Source organism: Eulemur rufifrons, chromosome 30, assembly GCF_041146395.1.
Source record: "Eulemur rufifrons isolate Redbay chromosome 30, OSU_ERuf_1, whole genome shotgun sequence".
In the NCBI taxonomy this organism is placed as follows: domain Eukaryota; kingdom Metazoa; phylum Chordata; class Mammalia; order Primates; family Lemuridae; genus Eulemur; species Eulemur rufifrons.
Window position 1 is genome coordinate 107,032,918 of NC_091012.1, and position 17,434 is coordinate 107,050,351.

A 17,434-nucleotide genomic window follows, 5' to 3' on the forward strand; every position below is an offset into this window, starting at 1 on the left:
ACTCTATTGAACATTTATCTTTGGTTCCTGTCAATTTTTGCTTTATATTTTAAAGCTACATTATTCAGTGTATACAAGTTTAGAATTGTTCAATCTTCTGGGTCTTTTATCATTATGTAGTGATACTTATTTCATTGAAATTTGTTTAAAGCTTATTTTGTCTGATATTAATATAATTATAACAGCTTATATTAATATTTGTATATCTCTTTCTCTATCTTTCAGCTAGGGTTTTCTTTATTCTGACTGTTTCTTTTAATTGAGAAGTTTAGTCCATTTATACTTATTATTATTTCTTTTTAAAATGTTTTAACGTTACTTATTATATTGTGACTTACCATTTGTCCCACATTAACAGTTTTCCCCCTGATTTCTTTCCTTCTTTTGGATTAAGAGTTTTCTTCTTTTTGTTTTCTTTTAAAGTTTTTTCTTCTACTTGTTTGGAAGGTATACAGTCAGGCCTTTTAGACAATATTCCTAGCTATATTAACATACATAATATAGTCTGAAGTTTATTAAGATATTATCTTTCTACTAGAAAATAGAAAAATCTTCATGCTTCAATTGTGATCACTTTTCTTCCAATCTGTAAACTATAAACGTATTAAATACTTTGTTTCAGGTTTGTCAACCAAAAAACTTGACATTACTAATTTTATTTTATTCTGTTGTTTATATTACTTAATTGCATTTAAAGATTTACCAATATCTTTGCTCATTGTCCCCTCTTAAATCTCAGATCTTTTATTTGTAATCATTTTCCTTCTGATTGAAACATATCCTTTATAATTTCTTCCAATTCTGAGTCCTAAACTCTCTATTTTTGTCAGTTTGACAAAAGATAGTTCTAGCAGGTAACAAATTTTGGTTAGAATTTCCCATTCTCTTTCTTTCTTTCTGAACAGTAAAGACATTATTACCCTATCTTCTGGCAACTATTTTTGCTATTGAAGAGTCACAGTCACTCATAAGTCTAATTGTTGACTTTTCAGAGTATGTATGATTTACCTTTTTTTTTTTTTTTTTTTTTTGAGACAGAGTCTCACTCTGTTGCCCAGGCTAGAGTGAGTGCCGTGGCATCAGCCTAGCTCACAGCAACCTCAAACTCCTGAGCTCAAGGGATCCTCCTGTCTCAGCCTCCCGAGTAGCTGGGACTACCGGCATGCGCCACCATGCCCGGCTAATTTTTTGTATATATATATTTTTTAGCTGTCCATATAATATCTTTCTATTTTTAGTAGAGATGGGGTCTCGCTCTTGCTCAGGCTGGTCTCGAACTCCTGAGCTCCAACGATCCGCCCACCTCGGCCTCCCAGAGTGCTAGGATTACAGGCGTGAGCCACCGCGCCCGGCCGATTTACCTTTTTTTATCTTATGAAAAATAATTGCTTTTGAGATCTCTTTTCTTTGGTATACTGCAGTTTTTCTGTGTCTGGGTGAGAGTGTATTTTTATTTATCATGCTTTGGGCATGCTGGGTGTCTTGCTGTCTTTCAATAATGCTGGAAAATCCTTAGCCACTAATTTTTTATAACATCATAACACTATCTTCCATGTCTCTGCCCCCCCCAACATATTTTCCAATTCTTTATCTTTGAACTGCATTGTAGTTGATTTCTTCAGATGTATCAGTTCACTCACTCTTCAGCTGTGTCTAATATACTGTTTAATCTATCCACCAAGTTTATATTAATGAAATTTTAATTGGTATATTTTCATCTTTAGAAATCATTTTTTAACCTACTTGATTTTTTTAGTTTATTTTTCTCTGCTCCTAGTTTTAAGAATTTATTTTCTTAAAACATACCAAACAGTAATTTTATGTTCTGTATATAATCCAACTATTATAAAATCTTTCTGGATAGTTTTTTCTGCTTATTCTCTTTTGGTGCTTTGTTTGCTTGTATGTTTTATAATTTTTGACTTTGGGTTGCTCATTTGTAGCAGTCTAGATGAAGAAGATCAGAAATTGGATGTGTTGTGAAGTTTGAGATACCTGTTCAACATCCAGGAGATCTGTAAATTTCTAACTTCTATGTCAGATAAACACAGTATATTGTATTCAGCATTTTACTTATTTCAATAGGGAGTTATTCAGGGGTTCCATTCTGCCCAAAGATCAGAAATGAAGTGCTTCATTGACTTGTTAATCTATCTTTCATATAATCCTTATGTTCTCTTTTACTAATAAGCATTGGTGCTGTCCTCCAAACATTTCTGAGTCTCCAACATCCATTTTAAGATATAAAGAACAAAACTGGAGTCAGTACTTCAATAAATTTCTGGGCTTTTACAAAGACAGCAAGAAGACTCCTGGGAATATCCAAACATGATGTCTTTAGAACAGTAACACTATCTTTAAAGCAAATAATCCTAAATGAAGCAATAAAAAGAGTGAGTCATTTTACAAAATGTTTCTTTACAAAGTAGAAACATTTTAAATGAGATGCCATGAAATTACTAGAAGTGTAATGCTGTATTCTATACTATGTTGTACCATAGTCTTTAGGGTCTTGATTAAGATCTCACTACTCAGCCTTTGAAGAGGCTGCAAACATACAACTATATTAGGAAACAAATACACCAACACTGCGGTGGCCCTGCAGGCATTTCAATTCTATGTATTTGATTCTGAAGAATTACGGATGAATCACATTAGAAAAAATTGGGACATTCTGAACTGAGAGATCTATGTGAACAGCTCTAAGGTGACAATACCAAATTTGACATTTCAGTAAAGACCCAGAGTAGTTTTTATGACATTTCCTTCCCAAATTATCATAATCTATTATGCCATTATAAGCAATTCTTTTTTTTTTTTTTTGAGACAGAGTCTCACTCTGTTGCCCAGGCTAGAGTGAGTGCCGTGGCGTCAGCCTAGCTCACAGCAACCTCAAACTCCTGAGCTCAAGTGATCCTCCTGTCTCAGCCTCCCGAGTAGCTGGGACTACAGGCATGCACCACCATGCCCGGCTAATTTTTTTTTCTATATATATTTTTAGCTGTCCATATAATTTCTTTCTATTTTTTTAGTAGAGATGGGGTCTCGCTCTTGCTCAGGCTGGTCTCGAACTCCTGAGCTCAAACAATCCACCCACCTCGGCCTCCCAGAGTGCTAGGATTACAGGCGTGAGCCACCGCGCCCGGCCAGCAATTCTTAATAGTATTTGATTCAGTTTCTTATTAAATACCATTTTCATCCCTGCTTCTTAAAAGCTCTATTTTTCTCCTTCTAGTCATTTGAAATATAAATGCTAAGTCCTAATTTCTAAGCATTTCAGAGATTCCTTTCTCACATACCTAAGGGGGGTATAATACCATACTGAATATAAAATAATAGTTCCTGTATGGTGCTGACACATACAGGATGCAGCATGGCAGAGCAGCCCAGGCCAATAACACAGATGGGGACAAGCATGTTGGAATTCTCATTTCCCTTATACAAAGAAACTTGTTCTTAACTGAAAATCTGCAACATGACTGATGCTCCTATTTAATAACCAAAAGGTTTCAGAGATAAGAAAAGGAGGGCTAAGGGACAACTTAATAACTCTCTCCAAAATGAAGGAGTATTTTTCAGAAAATGACAGAAGAATTATATCTAATAAGAACATACAGGCAGAATATGCAACCCTTCCTTAACACTACAACACACTGCCTTCAATTAGAATTTGAAGATGGAAAGGAGCTTTTTCAAGGGCATTTAGATTGTATCTTATTGCCCAGATGAGAAAACTGAGATATAAAATGCTAATAGAACTTACCCAAGACAACGTGTCAAGCCAGTATAGGGCCTAGAATCCTAGGCTCCTCACTCCCAGATCAATAGCCTCCCAGTGGACTACATCTAAGCGAGTACTCAGAAATTCCCCGAATAAATTTAATCTGGACTGACATTAATTTAAGGCAAGCAAGCAAACATAAAGTAGCACTTCTGCAGTGTCCCCTGGAGATCTTGTCAAAAGGCAGATTTAGATTCAGCAGGTCTGGGACAGGGCCTGAGATTCTGCATCTCTACTGAGCTCCCAATTGATTCTGAGGCTGCTGATCCACAGATCACACTTTGAGTAGCAAGGCAGTGGAGCATTCTTAAAGCTGAGCAAGGTGCAAATAGGCTTATGATATATTCCTGTATATTTAAAATGGTAGGAAACAATGACAGAAAGGTAGCAAGGCATAGCGTGACTGAAAGAGCTGCCACAATATCCTAGGTCAGATGTTGTCTATTGGTTATTCCAGTGTCCATTCATATTTTCTCTCCAATGCCTGCTTCTGTTATGCAGCCTGGAAATATTAAATACTCGCTTTCCCAGGCTCCCTAGCAGCTGAAGGTGGCCATGTGACCCAACTTTGGCCAATGAAATTAAAGGAAATATCGCTGGGGTCTTCTGACAAAGGAAAGCCTTTGTTGCAGACAAGGCTGGTATTGTCCCTCCATTTTCCTTGCCTTGAATGAGAACTTTACACTTAGAATCACAGCATTCATTTTGTTACAAGGCAATAAGCCAATATGAAATGAATGGAAGAGCAGAGAGATAGCAAGAGCCTGAAGCTTTGAAAACAAAACTGAACTCCTGCACCAGCCTGGGCTACCTATCACCAGACTTCTGTGAAATAATCAAATGCTTGCATTGCTTAACCCATTCTGTTATTATCATTGCCTAAGCCATTCTGTTATTAGTCTCAATGAAACAACTTTTGGTTAGATAGATGCTTCCTCCCTTTCCAGTCACTTCAACAGTCTGGTTTTGTCCTTACTGGCAATCCCCAGCCTTTAACACTCTATTTGTGTGTTCTAGCAAAGGGTCTCATTAATGACCTCCTAACTGCCAAATGTGAGGGTCTCTTTTCTGCCTTTATCCTATGTCATTTGACTCTGTTGAGCATCCCTTCCTCTTTCATTCAGTGACTTGCAAAGCACTGCTCTAGTCTGGTCCTCCTCCTCTGCCTCGACTACTTCTCTCTGGCTCCTGTGCTTCTGCTCCTGCCCTGCTTTTATTTGCATGTGCCCCAAACTTTCATTTTTGCCCCTGTTTCCTTCCCACCCTTTATTATCTCCCTATGTACTTTCATCAGCTCCCACAGATTCAAATACCTGCAACCATTCCCTTAAATAGTAAATATTTAGTAAATAGTAGTAAATATCCTTAAATAATAGTGAGCATGCATTTGTCCAGAATGGAAAAAGTATAAAAGTATAAAAATACAGTGGTGTAGCAAGAACTGGGCTTCCTTCTCATATGTAGCCAGACCCAACCTGAGCAAAGAGTGTCTCTGGCAGCAGCATACCTCTTAGGGAACAAGGGCCAAGGGGAAAAGTTGCACAAAAACATGCTACATTTGGTCCTGCTTACTGTAGCCACCACACTTCTATTAAGCTGTGTATCACCAGGAACATATAGCAAGTGTGCATGTCTGTGTGTGTGTGCACGTGTGTATTGTAGGTATATAGTCACTTCCAGTCCAGCCAAACTATAACCCCACCTGAGATACTACACATTTGATTTAGGTCTCTAGTATGGAGATTATCACATCATATTGAAATTATTTCTTCATGTTTGTTGTCATCACTACAATGTGAGTGACTGAAGGTCAGAGGCTGTCACTCTTTAGTAAGTGCTTGTTGAAGAGAATAGACATTTATTTGATGGAGTACTTTAGAGCTATGGAGGACAAATGGCTTGCCTGCATGAAACTCTTGAGATCTCCTCTAGCCCTGTGACTTCTAATTGCCTCATTTGCCATTTGAGTGAGAGATTATATGTGAATATTAATATCACTTACCCTCACGGTGTATGTTCTTCCGCCAACTCTGTCTCGTGCTTCCAAAACCAAAACGTCAACATGATGCTCAGAGAGGAGTTTGGCAGCAGACAGTCCTGAAGGGAAAACAAAAGAGAGAAACATATTAACATCTAAATGCTAGACATCCATGATTTAACACATCAAATGAACACAAGGCATCGTACACAATCCAATGATCTTGCTGTCTTTCTAATAAATTCTGATCACACTGTGACTGATTAAGCCACCAATTTTATTATCTGTCATAAGGGATTCCAAAATGACTAGTTTAGTCATCTTCCATTTCAGGTTGGTCAACAGAAACAAAATGTAATAATTTTTAAAATGTATATCTTGTTTTCTGGTGACAATTATATCATATTTAGAGAACTTTTGAGCCCCTAAATCAGTCCCTATTGTGCCCCTCTTCCAGACATCCTAATAGTATAAACAGAAGAATGTGTTTCCCCGTAAACCAGGCCTCAGTATATCTACGCTTTTCTCAACTTGAAAACCCTATATAATCACTTCCTATGACTTATAACTGGATTACATGCTTGGTAGATCATGTTTTCCTCACTAGATTCTAAGTTACCAAAAGGTAGGAACCATGCTTCATACTTTATTTACTGGCTCAAACACAGCCAAGAACAGGTTTTCATTGGTAAATAAAAGCTTTCAGAAAAGAATATTATAAACCCAACATAGGAATACCAGAAAAGTTGAGAAAGTGTTGTAGATCAACATATTAAGGGTGCATGCTATCAACATGATTTATCACTGATGTTGACCTTGATCTGATCACCTGGCTGAGGTAGTGTTTGTCAAGGTTCTTCACCATAAAGTTACTTCTTTCCCCCCTTTCCATATTGTACCTCTTTGGAAGGAAGGCTATGCATAGCCCACACTTAGGTCATTAAATATGAAATGTCCAATTTCTAATCAAAAGCTTAGTTTATTACATCTCAAACATGAAGCAGTACAATTAAATCAAAGTATGTGCCTAAACTATGAACACAGTTTTGCCACATTAACGGTAGCTTGTTTATGCCAGCAGCAAAGAAGCCCGGAGAGCGAGTAGCAATGAAATCATGAAAAGCGTTTTTCACAGCTTGTTGAGAATTGAATATTTTTCCTTGCAAGAAGTGGTCCAAAGACTGGAAGGAATGGTAGTCAGTTGGTGCAAGGCCTGGTCAATATGGTGGATGTCAGAGAGTTTCCAAGTCCAGCTTCTGTAGTTTGAGCCGCATTATTTTTGCAACATGTGGTCAAATGTTGTCTTGCAAGAGGATTGGCCTGTCTCTATTGACCGATCTCGGCTGCTTCATCGCAGGCATCCTCATCATTTCATCTAATTGGTTGCAGTAGACTTCTGCTGTAATCGATTGATCAGGTTTCAAGAAGCTATAGTGAATAATACCAGTGCTGGACCACCAAACAGACACTGTTAGCTTTTTTTGATGAATATTTGGTTTTGGACTGTTTCAGCTCTTCATTTTTTTTTTTTTTTTGAGACAGAGTCTCACTCTGTTGCCCAGGCTAGAGTGCCATGGCGTCAGCCTAGCTCACAGCAACCTCAAACTCCTGGGCTCAAGCAATCCTTCTGCCTCAGCCTCCTGAGTAGCTGGGACTACAGGCATATGCCACCACACCTGGCTAATTTTTTCTATATATTTTTTAGTTGTCCAGCTAATTTTCTTTCTATTTTTAGTAGAGACAGGGTCCCATTGTTGCTCAGGCTGGTCTCAAACTCCTGAGCTCAAACAATCCACCTGCCTCGGCCTCCCAGAGTGCTAGGATTACAGGCGTGAGCCACTGCACCCGGCCTCAGCACTTCATCTTTATCCAACCATTGTGGTGAAAACTTGTCATTGTCAAAAAGAATCTATTTTTCATCATATGTAACAATACGGTGTAAAAATGGTTCACTTTTATGTCATGACAGCAAAGAAAGGCAAGCTTCGAGACAATTTCTCTGCTGATGCTCATTTAATTCATGCAAACCCATCATCCAGCTTCTTTACCTTGCCAATTTGTTTGCAATGGTCCAAAATTGTTGGAATAATAATGCCAAACCTTGCTAATACACACATAGGTTGAGACAGATTCTCTTCCACCACAGCTTTCAGCTAATCATTATCCATCTTGGTCTCAGGTCGCCCACATGGCTCATTTTCAAGATTAAAAATCACCAGAATGGAACTTCTCAAACCATCGACGAACTGTGCATTCATTAACCACATCCTTCCCAAATATTTCATTGATATTTTGAGGTGTTTGTGCTGCATTTGTTCCATGATGGACCTCATCTTAAAAAATAACAGATTTTTGACTTATCCATGGTTTCGTTTTAGCTCTAAAAAAAATGCGACAGATAATCACAAGCCAAAACGTGCTTTGAAAGACTGAGGATGTGTCTTCACAATAAAAATAAAACAGTAAGTGTCAAAGTGAAATGTCAGAGATATTGACTGTCAAACTTAGTACTTAAGAAAATTGGACATTTCATATTTTATAACCCAATGCATACAATATTTGGAATTCTTCTGCACTGGGCATTTGTCTCTTTTTCCCATTTATTTATTTATCTAATTATTTATTCATATTGATATGGACTCACATATATTTGTTTTATACTTTGGGTTAGAATCTGATACCATGGTATTTATTTTATTTCTCAAATTGTTCCGGCTTTGGTCATTGACAGCTCTTTCAGTTGGCTCCTGTGCCCCTTTAACGTATTCCCATTATTTTTTTATGTGTGTGTATGTGTGTGTGCGTGTGTGTGTGTGTGTGTGTGTGCGCGTGTACTTCCTTACTTTCTGGTATTACAAGATGCTCCAGGCTCATCTTGTCTTTCCCTGCTCCAGCCTTAGAATCAGCCATTTCTCCAATGAGCCTTGATCCCATTTATTGGAGAATAGTATTAGAAACAAAGATCTAGGCTCTAGGTGTGCTCATTGTAACTTGGGTGTCATTGCTTCTAGGAGCTCTCAGCTCCAGACTAAGGAAATATATGTGTGCATACATTTATTTCTAAATCTACATTTATTTTTGTACTTCAAACACTATCTTAGCACCTACTTATCTTTATATTTCTCGTTACAAGAAAATGAAGCAGACTACAGAGAAAAATATACTACAAGGGGGGAAATGCTAGTTAGAATATTAGAGTAAAAGAGAAATAAAAATGGTACCAGGGATAAGACTAGCAAAATGATATAAATGATGTGTAGATATGTATACAAATGGTTGAGGAGAGAAACTATTCCAAGTGATTTTAAAACCCAGTGATTTGATGGTTCATTTAATGGTAGATACCCTAAGGATAGAAGGAACTGCAAACATTTTTTTCAATAGTCATTTGGTTGGTGCTAGTATTAGTGCTGTGATCCTGAGGCTGTTATGTATGTAGTGTGGGTTAACGCAATTGAGTAATCAGGTAGGTGTTGCTGTGATGCAGGATTTGGGCATGAGGATAAGGAAATTCAGATGTAACAATTATGAGATGAAATAATAATCCTGTAGTCCTAAATGTGAATTGGAATTATTGGTATTATCTCTAGACATATTCTATATTTTTAAAAAAGAAACATATTTCTTAGTCCTGCTCAATGAAAAGGCCTAGGAAAAAAAAAACCTACCCAGTAGCAGTGAACACTCTCAACACCCGGATTGTAGTTTCCAAAAAATCAATTCCTACTACAATGAACCATGGCTTGTGACCTATATTAGATCTGAGGCAGAAAATGTATAAGATGAGCCTGGAATATTAGGCCATATCAGAAAGCAAGGAGGCTGTCAGAAACTACTAGGATTGTGTCAATAAGACTCAGGAGCCTACCTGTATACTCCCACTGGCCAAAGATGGAATAATTTGAGTATCAAATAAAGATAACTGCAATGGCTTAAATCCACAAGTTCATAATAATACTAAACAAACACAAATCATTGGCTACCTTTGGAAAATGCTGAGGAACCAACTTATCATTTTGAAAAATGATAAACAAAAGAAAAGAGTCCAGCATTCATCCTACTTTTCCTATTTACACTGAATCTCAAAGCAACCAAATAGCTAATGAAGGGAGGTTACTCTGTATAAAAGTTCACCAACTAGTAAGTAAAGACAAATAATTAGAACGTCAGCATTTTGCAACTCCTAACGCATTAATGGATCTAGCATAATGATGATCAACAGCAGCTAACATTGCATACAAAAAAAGAGATAACCAGATGTTATCTGCCTCTGGATAGAAGCACATACCACTACCTAGAATAAGTTTTACTAAAAACAAGGACAGATGGATGGACAGAAGGAAGGAAAGAACAAATTAAATTCTAATGTGATCAAGCCTCTACATCTGATAGCAAGGGGTCAGAGGAACATGTTTAACAACACTACTAGATGCAATCAACAAAATCCAGATTGTAGAAAATTATACAGGACTACCTTGGTTTATTTTTTCTTATTTTTTAGAAAATGGGAAAAATAAAATTTTATTCATTAATAAATGCAAAAATATTTATTAAAATGTGTACAGAGCAATATTACAAGACATACAATAAAAGGGTATTGTAAGTAGTTTAAAGAAAAGCTTTTATGCAAGCCTAGAAGAAATAATTTTTTTTATTTTTTTATTTCAGAATATTGTGGGAGTACAAATGTTTTGGTTACATGGATTACTTTTGCACTGCTTGAGTTAAAGTTATAAGTGTGCTCATCACCCAGGTAACATACATTGTACCCATTAGGTATGATTTTACCCATCCCCTCCTCCCTCCTCCCTCCCACATGATTTCCATTGAGTTTCACCTCCATCTGTGCACATGACTGCTGATCAGTTAGTTCCAATTTAATAGTGAGTACATGTGGTGTTTGTTTTTCCATTCTTGCATACTTCATTTAGGAGGGTGGTCTTCAGTTCCATCCAGATTGTTGCAAAAGGTATTAATTCATTTTTTATGGCTGAATAGTACTCCATGTACATATACCACATTTTATTAATCCACTCATGAATTGATGGGCACTTGGGTTGATTCCACATCTTTGGGATTGCAAATTGTGCTGTGATAAATATTATAGTGCAGGTGTCTTTTTGATAAAATGACTTTTTTCCCTCTGGGTAAATATCCAGTAGTGGGATTGCTGGATCAGACGGTAGGTCTACTTTTAGTTCTTTGAGGAATCTCCATACTATTTTCGATAGAGGTTGCACTAGTTTTCTGGTGTGGATGTGGAGAGAAAGGAACACTTATACACTGTTGGTGGGATTACCTTAGTTTATTTTTTTTAATTGCCTACTCCTGCTCTCTCCCCTTTATCCTTCATGGGCTTTTCCTACAATAAATCTCTTAGACAACTAGTTCTGTCTTGATGCCTGCTCTCAGAGGATCCAGGCTGACGTAGCATTTTATTCATGCACAAAATAGCATGGGATATACATAGCCATGTATGAGTTTGGGTCTGTAAGATCTAAAACACAGGGAGTCTAAACCATATCCAGCACTGCTATCTGCTAATGTTTGTGTGCAATTTTGACCCTTTCAAGTACACTACCCTTACCTTGCTGATGTCTATCAAAGATTTAGGTATGCAACAAATCTTTGGAATCTGCTAACAAAGAAAGGCATTCCCTGACAGTTAAATAAATTCAAACCAATGTCTGCCAATCTTGGTGCAATCTATTTTCTGGGACAGAGCCAAAGGCTTCTTGTGCTGACCGATGTAAAAAAGGAATGAAGGTGAAATGAAAAATATATTTATGCATAAATCTTTGTTCTTATGTTTGATTATTTCTTCAGGGTTAAGTTCTAGAATGAAGGTCAAAAGAGATGAACATGTTTTTGGCTCATAGTAATAGTCCATATTTAAAAATAGAGAAACTCAGATACAAAAAGTTTCATTTATTTCCTGTTCCCTTTAATCAAACTAACTATAAACTAATTAGATAAATATAACCAAGGGTCTACTAGAATTACCCTGGCAGCTGTTATTCTAAGGAGGAGAAACTTGCCCTCTCCACACTGCCTAAGGGGAAGCAGGGGTGTCTTTGAACATCAACAACAGTGGGACCTGTAGCAGTTGTACCCATAGAAGCACACTGAGGTGGCATCTTGCAGTGGCACCCTAAAGAAATATTCCCTATGTTTTTCCTTGTTGTCTTTCACAACCATCCCTTGGAGTAGATTTCATTATTCCCATATTCCAGATGAGAAAACCAAGTGCCTGATATGACCACAACCAAATCCCTTCTCACACCCTCATTTGGAACCTTAATAAAATCTAATCTAGCATATAACTCCAGCCAAGTTTGGTGAGTGAAGTTCAGTGCCAATAATAAATAAGTATTATTCAGGAGACTAAAGGGGATGTGGGGAGCAGGACTACCTGAGCCAGTACAATGACCACACCAGTGACAAAGGTAATTTTGCAATTTGGTATTTAAGGATATAGTAAAATACAATTAAAAAGTTGAAAAAAGTAGTTGTTTCTACATTATGGGAAAATGATGGGCCCTATCTCAGCAAGGAGAGTTTAAATTCTTAGCTTAAGAAATAAAGAACATGTTTAAAACATTCAGAATGGATTTCAGAAAAATAGTTTTAAAAAGATCTTGGAAGTTGAAGGGGGAAGATTTAAGTTATTTAGAAAAATCCTCTATATGCAAAGCATATTTCTTCTAAGATGCTAAGTAAATAGGTGTTAATGTTTCAGTTTGCATGTTTACTGTGAAGAAGACCCTGATAAGGAACTTCCACGATCATTTAAAGGTTAGAAAATACAAAATATGTAAATAAAGGTAAGATGCTGTTAGCAAAGTAGTTATGTTTGAATGTTCAGTAAGTCATAAATAAAGCTCAAGCAAATACTTGCAGTCCAAAAAAGCTTTTCTAATATAACAACCATGGCTATCTGTTGATTTGAATGGACAAAACTAAAGATGTTAAGTCTTAAATTATATTCTTTAACTCTTTTTTATATTTATTTTGTATGTCACTCACTATGCATTCTACCTTCCCCTTATCACTACAAAATTCAACTATCACTTACAGAAGGAAAATTATATCTCAATTGTCAACTTCACAGATTAGCTTAAGGACTTTTGCCATAATCTTTCAAAATGTTTATTTAGCATTGTTTTGTAAATGGGATACAATTGTTAGACAAGGTTCTTAAGTCTGAAGGCAAGTCATCAAAATGTGGCTACTATAAAAATAGATTTTATAATCAAACATTTTTATTTTCATATTTATTATGAAAAGAGAAAAACCTCATTTCAAAAAAAGGTTTACTTTTATTTCATCTTGTTCCTAAGTAATATAGATTACTAAGCAAAAATGAAGAACATTGTGCATTATAGCTCTCTCTTTCATTTTCCATCATTCAATGGCCACGTGAAATCTAGAGTGATAAGAAGCCTGTTTCTCACCGCTCCCCTCACCTGCAAGATAAGGAAAGGGTTTGATACAGGTATGCCAGTAAATAATTAACAATCAGCTGGGGAGGGGGAATGGATGGAGTTGAAGGGAGCATCCATTTTGCAATATTTGGATTTCTATGGTGTATATACACTCTCACCATGGATTTCAAACTACCAGTGTGATTTTAGGCTACCAATGTGACTGTCTATTAAATCAGCAAGGGTTTATGATATTCACTGGGTTGTAGATGAGAGGCCACCCTGAAAGGGGCCATTGGGCCAGACTCTCAAGTGTCCTAGTGTTAAAAGTTTGTAATTCTCCCACCTGTGTTTTTGAGAGACATCTAAGTGGGCACTGGCAAAATCTGCCATCCCTTACACCAGAGGTCTTCCTCTCCCAAACCATAGCAAACAGAGCTCATTAGGAAGAAAAGAGCCCAGGATTTCTGAGTGTCCTATGGTTTTCTATGAGAGCAGAGAGCCCGCAGAGGCAACATTTACAAAGATTTTGTTAAGCCCTTATTGTGTGTATAAGGAGATCGAACCGCTTTCAAAATGCAAAAACATAAAAACAGGAAAATAGTGGCTCATGGCACAGGCAAATCTCTAATTAAGTTGTAATAAGTATTTTATGTAGGGATGATGAGTTTAAAACAATACAATTCCTCTCCTGATTTCTCTCTCTTTCATCACTTGGGTTTTACAGAAACCAAAATAAAATAGGTTAATGGATTAAGTAAAGAGGTTTAAAAAAAAAAAGAAGCAAGTCTGCTAATAGCACACCTTGTTTGAGAGTTCAAGGCAATGTTCGTTCTGGTTATTAGATCAGGAGAGCCTGGGTGAGATGTATGCAGCCAACAGTGGTGTTGCCATGGCAACTTAACCAACCTCCAGCTTCTTAAAGCCACTGCCCAATGGAAACTCTTCTCACCAATTCTGCAGTGCTCTCAACGTCCCCAAATGGCTACTGTCCCCAGAGAACTGGTATAGGAAATGATTTTACCTACATAGTGCACCTTGAGAGTTAATATATGCAATGAGGCCTCCAAAGAAATAATCCCTTTGCTTCCTGGGACATAAATCTCAAGCATCCTGTCACCGTGGAACCTAGCTTCCACACTTGCCTCTGCCTTTTCTACCTTGCTCAGGCCCATTTGCTTTACCTACTTCAAGCACATTCACATTACTCTGTCCCAGGAAAGAAAGAAATTCCTCCATCTGACTTGTGCCACCCTTTCCAGTTCCTGTGCAATTTCTGATTTTCTTTCTACAACACATGATTTGGTGTCTCCATTTCCTCATTAGAACAAATCTTGAAATGTAGCACATTCCTCATGAAAGACGTCCAGTGACCCTACTGTCAAAGTAGTCAACCAATATAGTCATCTACTGTCAAAAATAGACAATCAATATAGTCATCTGTCACACTCTGTCCCTGTTACAATGATTTTTCTTCTTAGCACATATCACCACCTAGCACTGTACACACACACACACACACACACAATTTTTTTGTATATTGTTTAATTAAGCCCCCATGAAAGTAGGGTCTTTGCCTGTTTTTGCTTACTGCTACATCTCCAGAGCCTAGCATAGTACTTGGCACACAGTGGACACTCAGGGAATATTTATTGAAATAATTTATTGATGAATGAATAGTCTACTTCAGAGATTACAATTCAAAAACCCTCATAAACTCAATGACAGGCATTCCTACTGAAGGCATTCACAGTTTTAAAAAATTTCATAATGATTTGGTCAAATGAAACATTCCTGGGGCAGACCCCCATTCGATTGTCCTAGTAATAGGTGGAAGAGCCCCCACTGTAGAGGTAGTGTGATTTGGAATCACACTTTGCCATTTACTGTGTGATAATTTGAGGCAAATTTCTTCAGACTGCTTTCACATCTGTAAACAGAGATAATAATCATTCTGCCTTGGGGGCCAATGTGAAGATTAAACAAGGTAATGCATGTAATTACTCAGCCAAGTGAGTGGTGTGTAGTAAATGTCCCATTAGTGTGAGCTGGCATCATCACCATTATCCTTAAAGTCATCGATGACCTCCTTTTTTCTAAGGCTCATCGTTTTGTTTCAATCCTTAAACTTCTTTATGCTATACTTGGTATTGCTGATCATTTATTCATAACTTCAAGTTCTTCCCTGGCCGGGCGCGGTGGCTCACGCCTGTAATCCTAGCACTCTGGGAGGCCGAGGTGGGCGGATCGTTTGAGCTCAGGAGTTCGAGACCAGCCTGAGCAAGAGCGAGACCCCACCTCTACTAAAAATAGAAAGAAATTATATGGACAGCTAAAAATATATATAGAAAAAATTAGCCGGGCATGGTGGTGCATGCCTGTAGTCCCAGCTACTTGGGAGGCTGAGGCAGGAGGATCGCTTGAGCCCAGGAGTTTGAGGTTGCTGTGAGCTAGGCTGATGCCACAGCACTCACTCTAGCCCGGGCAACAGAGTGAGACTCTGTCTCAAAAAAAAAAAAAAAAAAAAAAAAGTTCTTCCTTAAGCAATATTTCCATGGTCCTGATTTCTCTAAGTCAGAATTTCCCAAAGGGTGTTCTGTGGAAAAGTACTTCCTGGGGGATGTGCACAGGATTTTTCAGAGGTGTTCAATAAGATAAACATATTATCAAGTTCATTGCATTCCAGACTATAATAAAGGTATACAAAAGGTGCTATGAGGGTACTTAAGCCAGCTTGGTTAGAGTAACTTGGGAAAGCTTCCATGGTTTTTGGAGTGGCTGGCTAACCAATGTCATTAGATAAGAGTGAAATGAGGCATTAAAATTAAAGAAGAGATAAAATTATCATGGTGCGTAGATAGTAGACACTTAGCCTAGAAAACTGATGAGAAGGAACGAACAAATGAATGAACAAAAGAGAGAAACAAGAAAAGAATTCAAGGAGTAAGGTGTCTAGTTGTAAAAGTATAGAAAGATAATCTTTATTTTTGGATAGGAGGAAACAGTATTATAAAGACCTTAATTCCTCCAAATAGATCTACAAATGTAATGAAATCTCAATTAAAATATGAGTACTATTTTTCTTTATTTTAAGGAGCCTGATTCTAAAGTTCACATGAAAAAATAGCTTGCCAGGAAATTCCTGAAAAAATAGCATAACTAGCCCAACCTTTTATTAAAATATATGACAAAGCTACAATAAAAAGAGTGGTGCTGGTACAAGATTAGAGAGAGAAATGTGAAAGATAATGGTCCAGAAGTAGCTTGAATTATATAAATTAGTAGACAAATCCTGGTTTAGTTAATAAATGGTGTTGGGACATCGGATTTGGGGAAAGAAAAAAAGTAAAGAATCTCTCTCTGACTCTTTACTCAGAATAAACTCAGATAAAAGACTTAAATGTAAAAAATAAAAACAAATAAAACTAGAATAAAGGAGGGTAGATTTTTCTAAAATAATATTCTTGGAGTAAAGAATGCTTTCTTTGAAAGACACAGAACCCAGAAGCCATAAAAGAAAAAGAAAATGTTTGCAACAGTCAACAAAGTATTCATTTCTTCAAAATATAAAAAGTTCTCACAACTTAATAATAAAAAGACTAAACACACTTTTTAAATGGGTAAAAAATGTGAATGTAAAGTTTCACAGAAGACATGTAAATGTCTTTCAACAAAAAGGTGCTCAATCTCACTCACAATTGGAGAAATATAAATTAAAATAAGGTACCATTTTGACTTATTGGATAGAAGTGTCGAAGTAGATATGGAAAAACAGAACTTCTCTTATACTGTTGGTGGCAAAGTAAAGTGATCCAACATTGTAGGTATTAGCCATCAAATCTTTAAATGTACATCCCCTTCATCCAGCAATTCCATCCCTAGTAAGCGCTCCTACATATAAACTCACACATGTGCTCAAAGAGCTTCACATAACGACATGGTAGAGGCATTCTGTAAAATACTATACAACTATTAAAAAGATTAAAAGTGCTTTGAAATATATAAGGTGAAATAAGCAAGGTTGAGATCCCTGTATATTGTATGGACCCATTATAGAAAAAAAATAACAATGTACATACTTCATACTTACATAGGAAATATCTGAAAAGATACACATAATAAACAACCACAACAGTTATCTTTCAGTGTGTACTGCTGGGGGTCAAGAATAGAAGGAAGAGTCATCTTTCAATATGTACTTGTTTGAATCTATCGCATGCATGTGTTTCACATAGAACATTACTTTGTTTG

At 36.9% G+C, this 17,434-nt stretch overlaps 1 protein-coding gene across 1 annotated transcript in view; it reads right to left on the reverse strand.

Annotated features, from left to right (window-relative positions):
- MAOA (monoamine oxidase A) overlaps nt 1-17,434 on the reverse strand; it is a 75,515-nt gene that overhangs the window by 47,032 nt on the left and 11,049 nt on the right. The window contains exon 2 of the mRNA XM_069464074.1: nt 5,784-5,878. Within this exon, the coding sequence (XP_069320175.1) occupies nt 5,784-5,878 (95 nt within the window). The remainder of the gene's footprint in view (nt 1-5,783; nt 5,879-17,434) is intronic.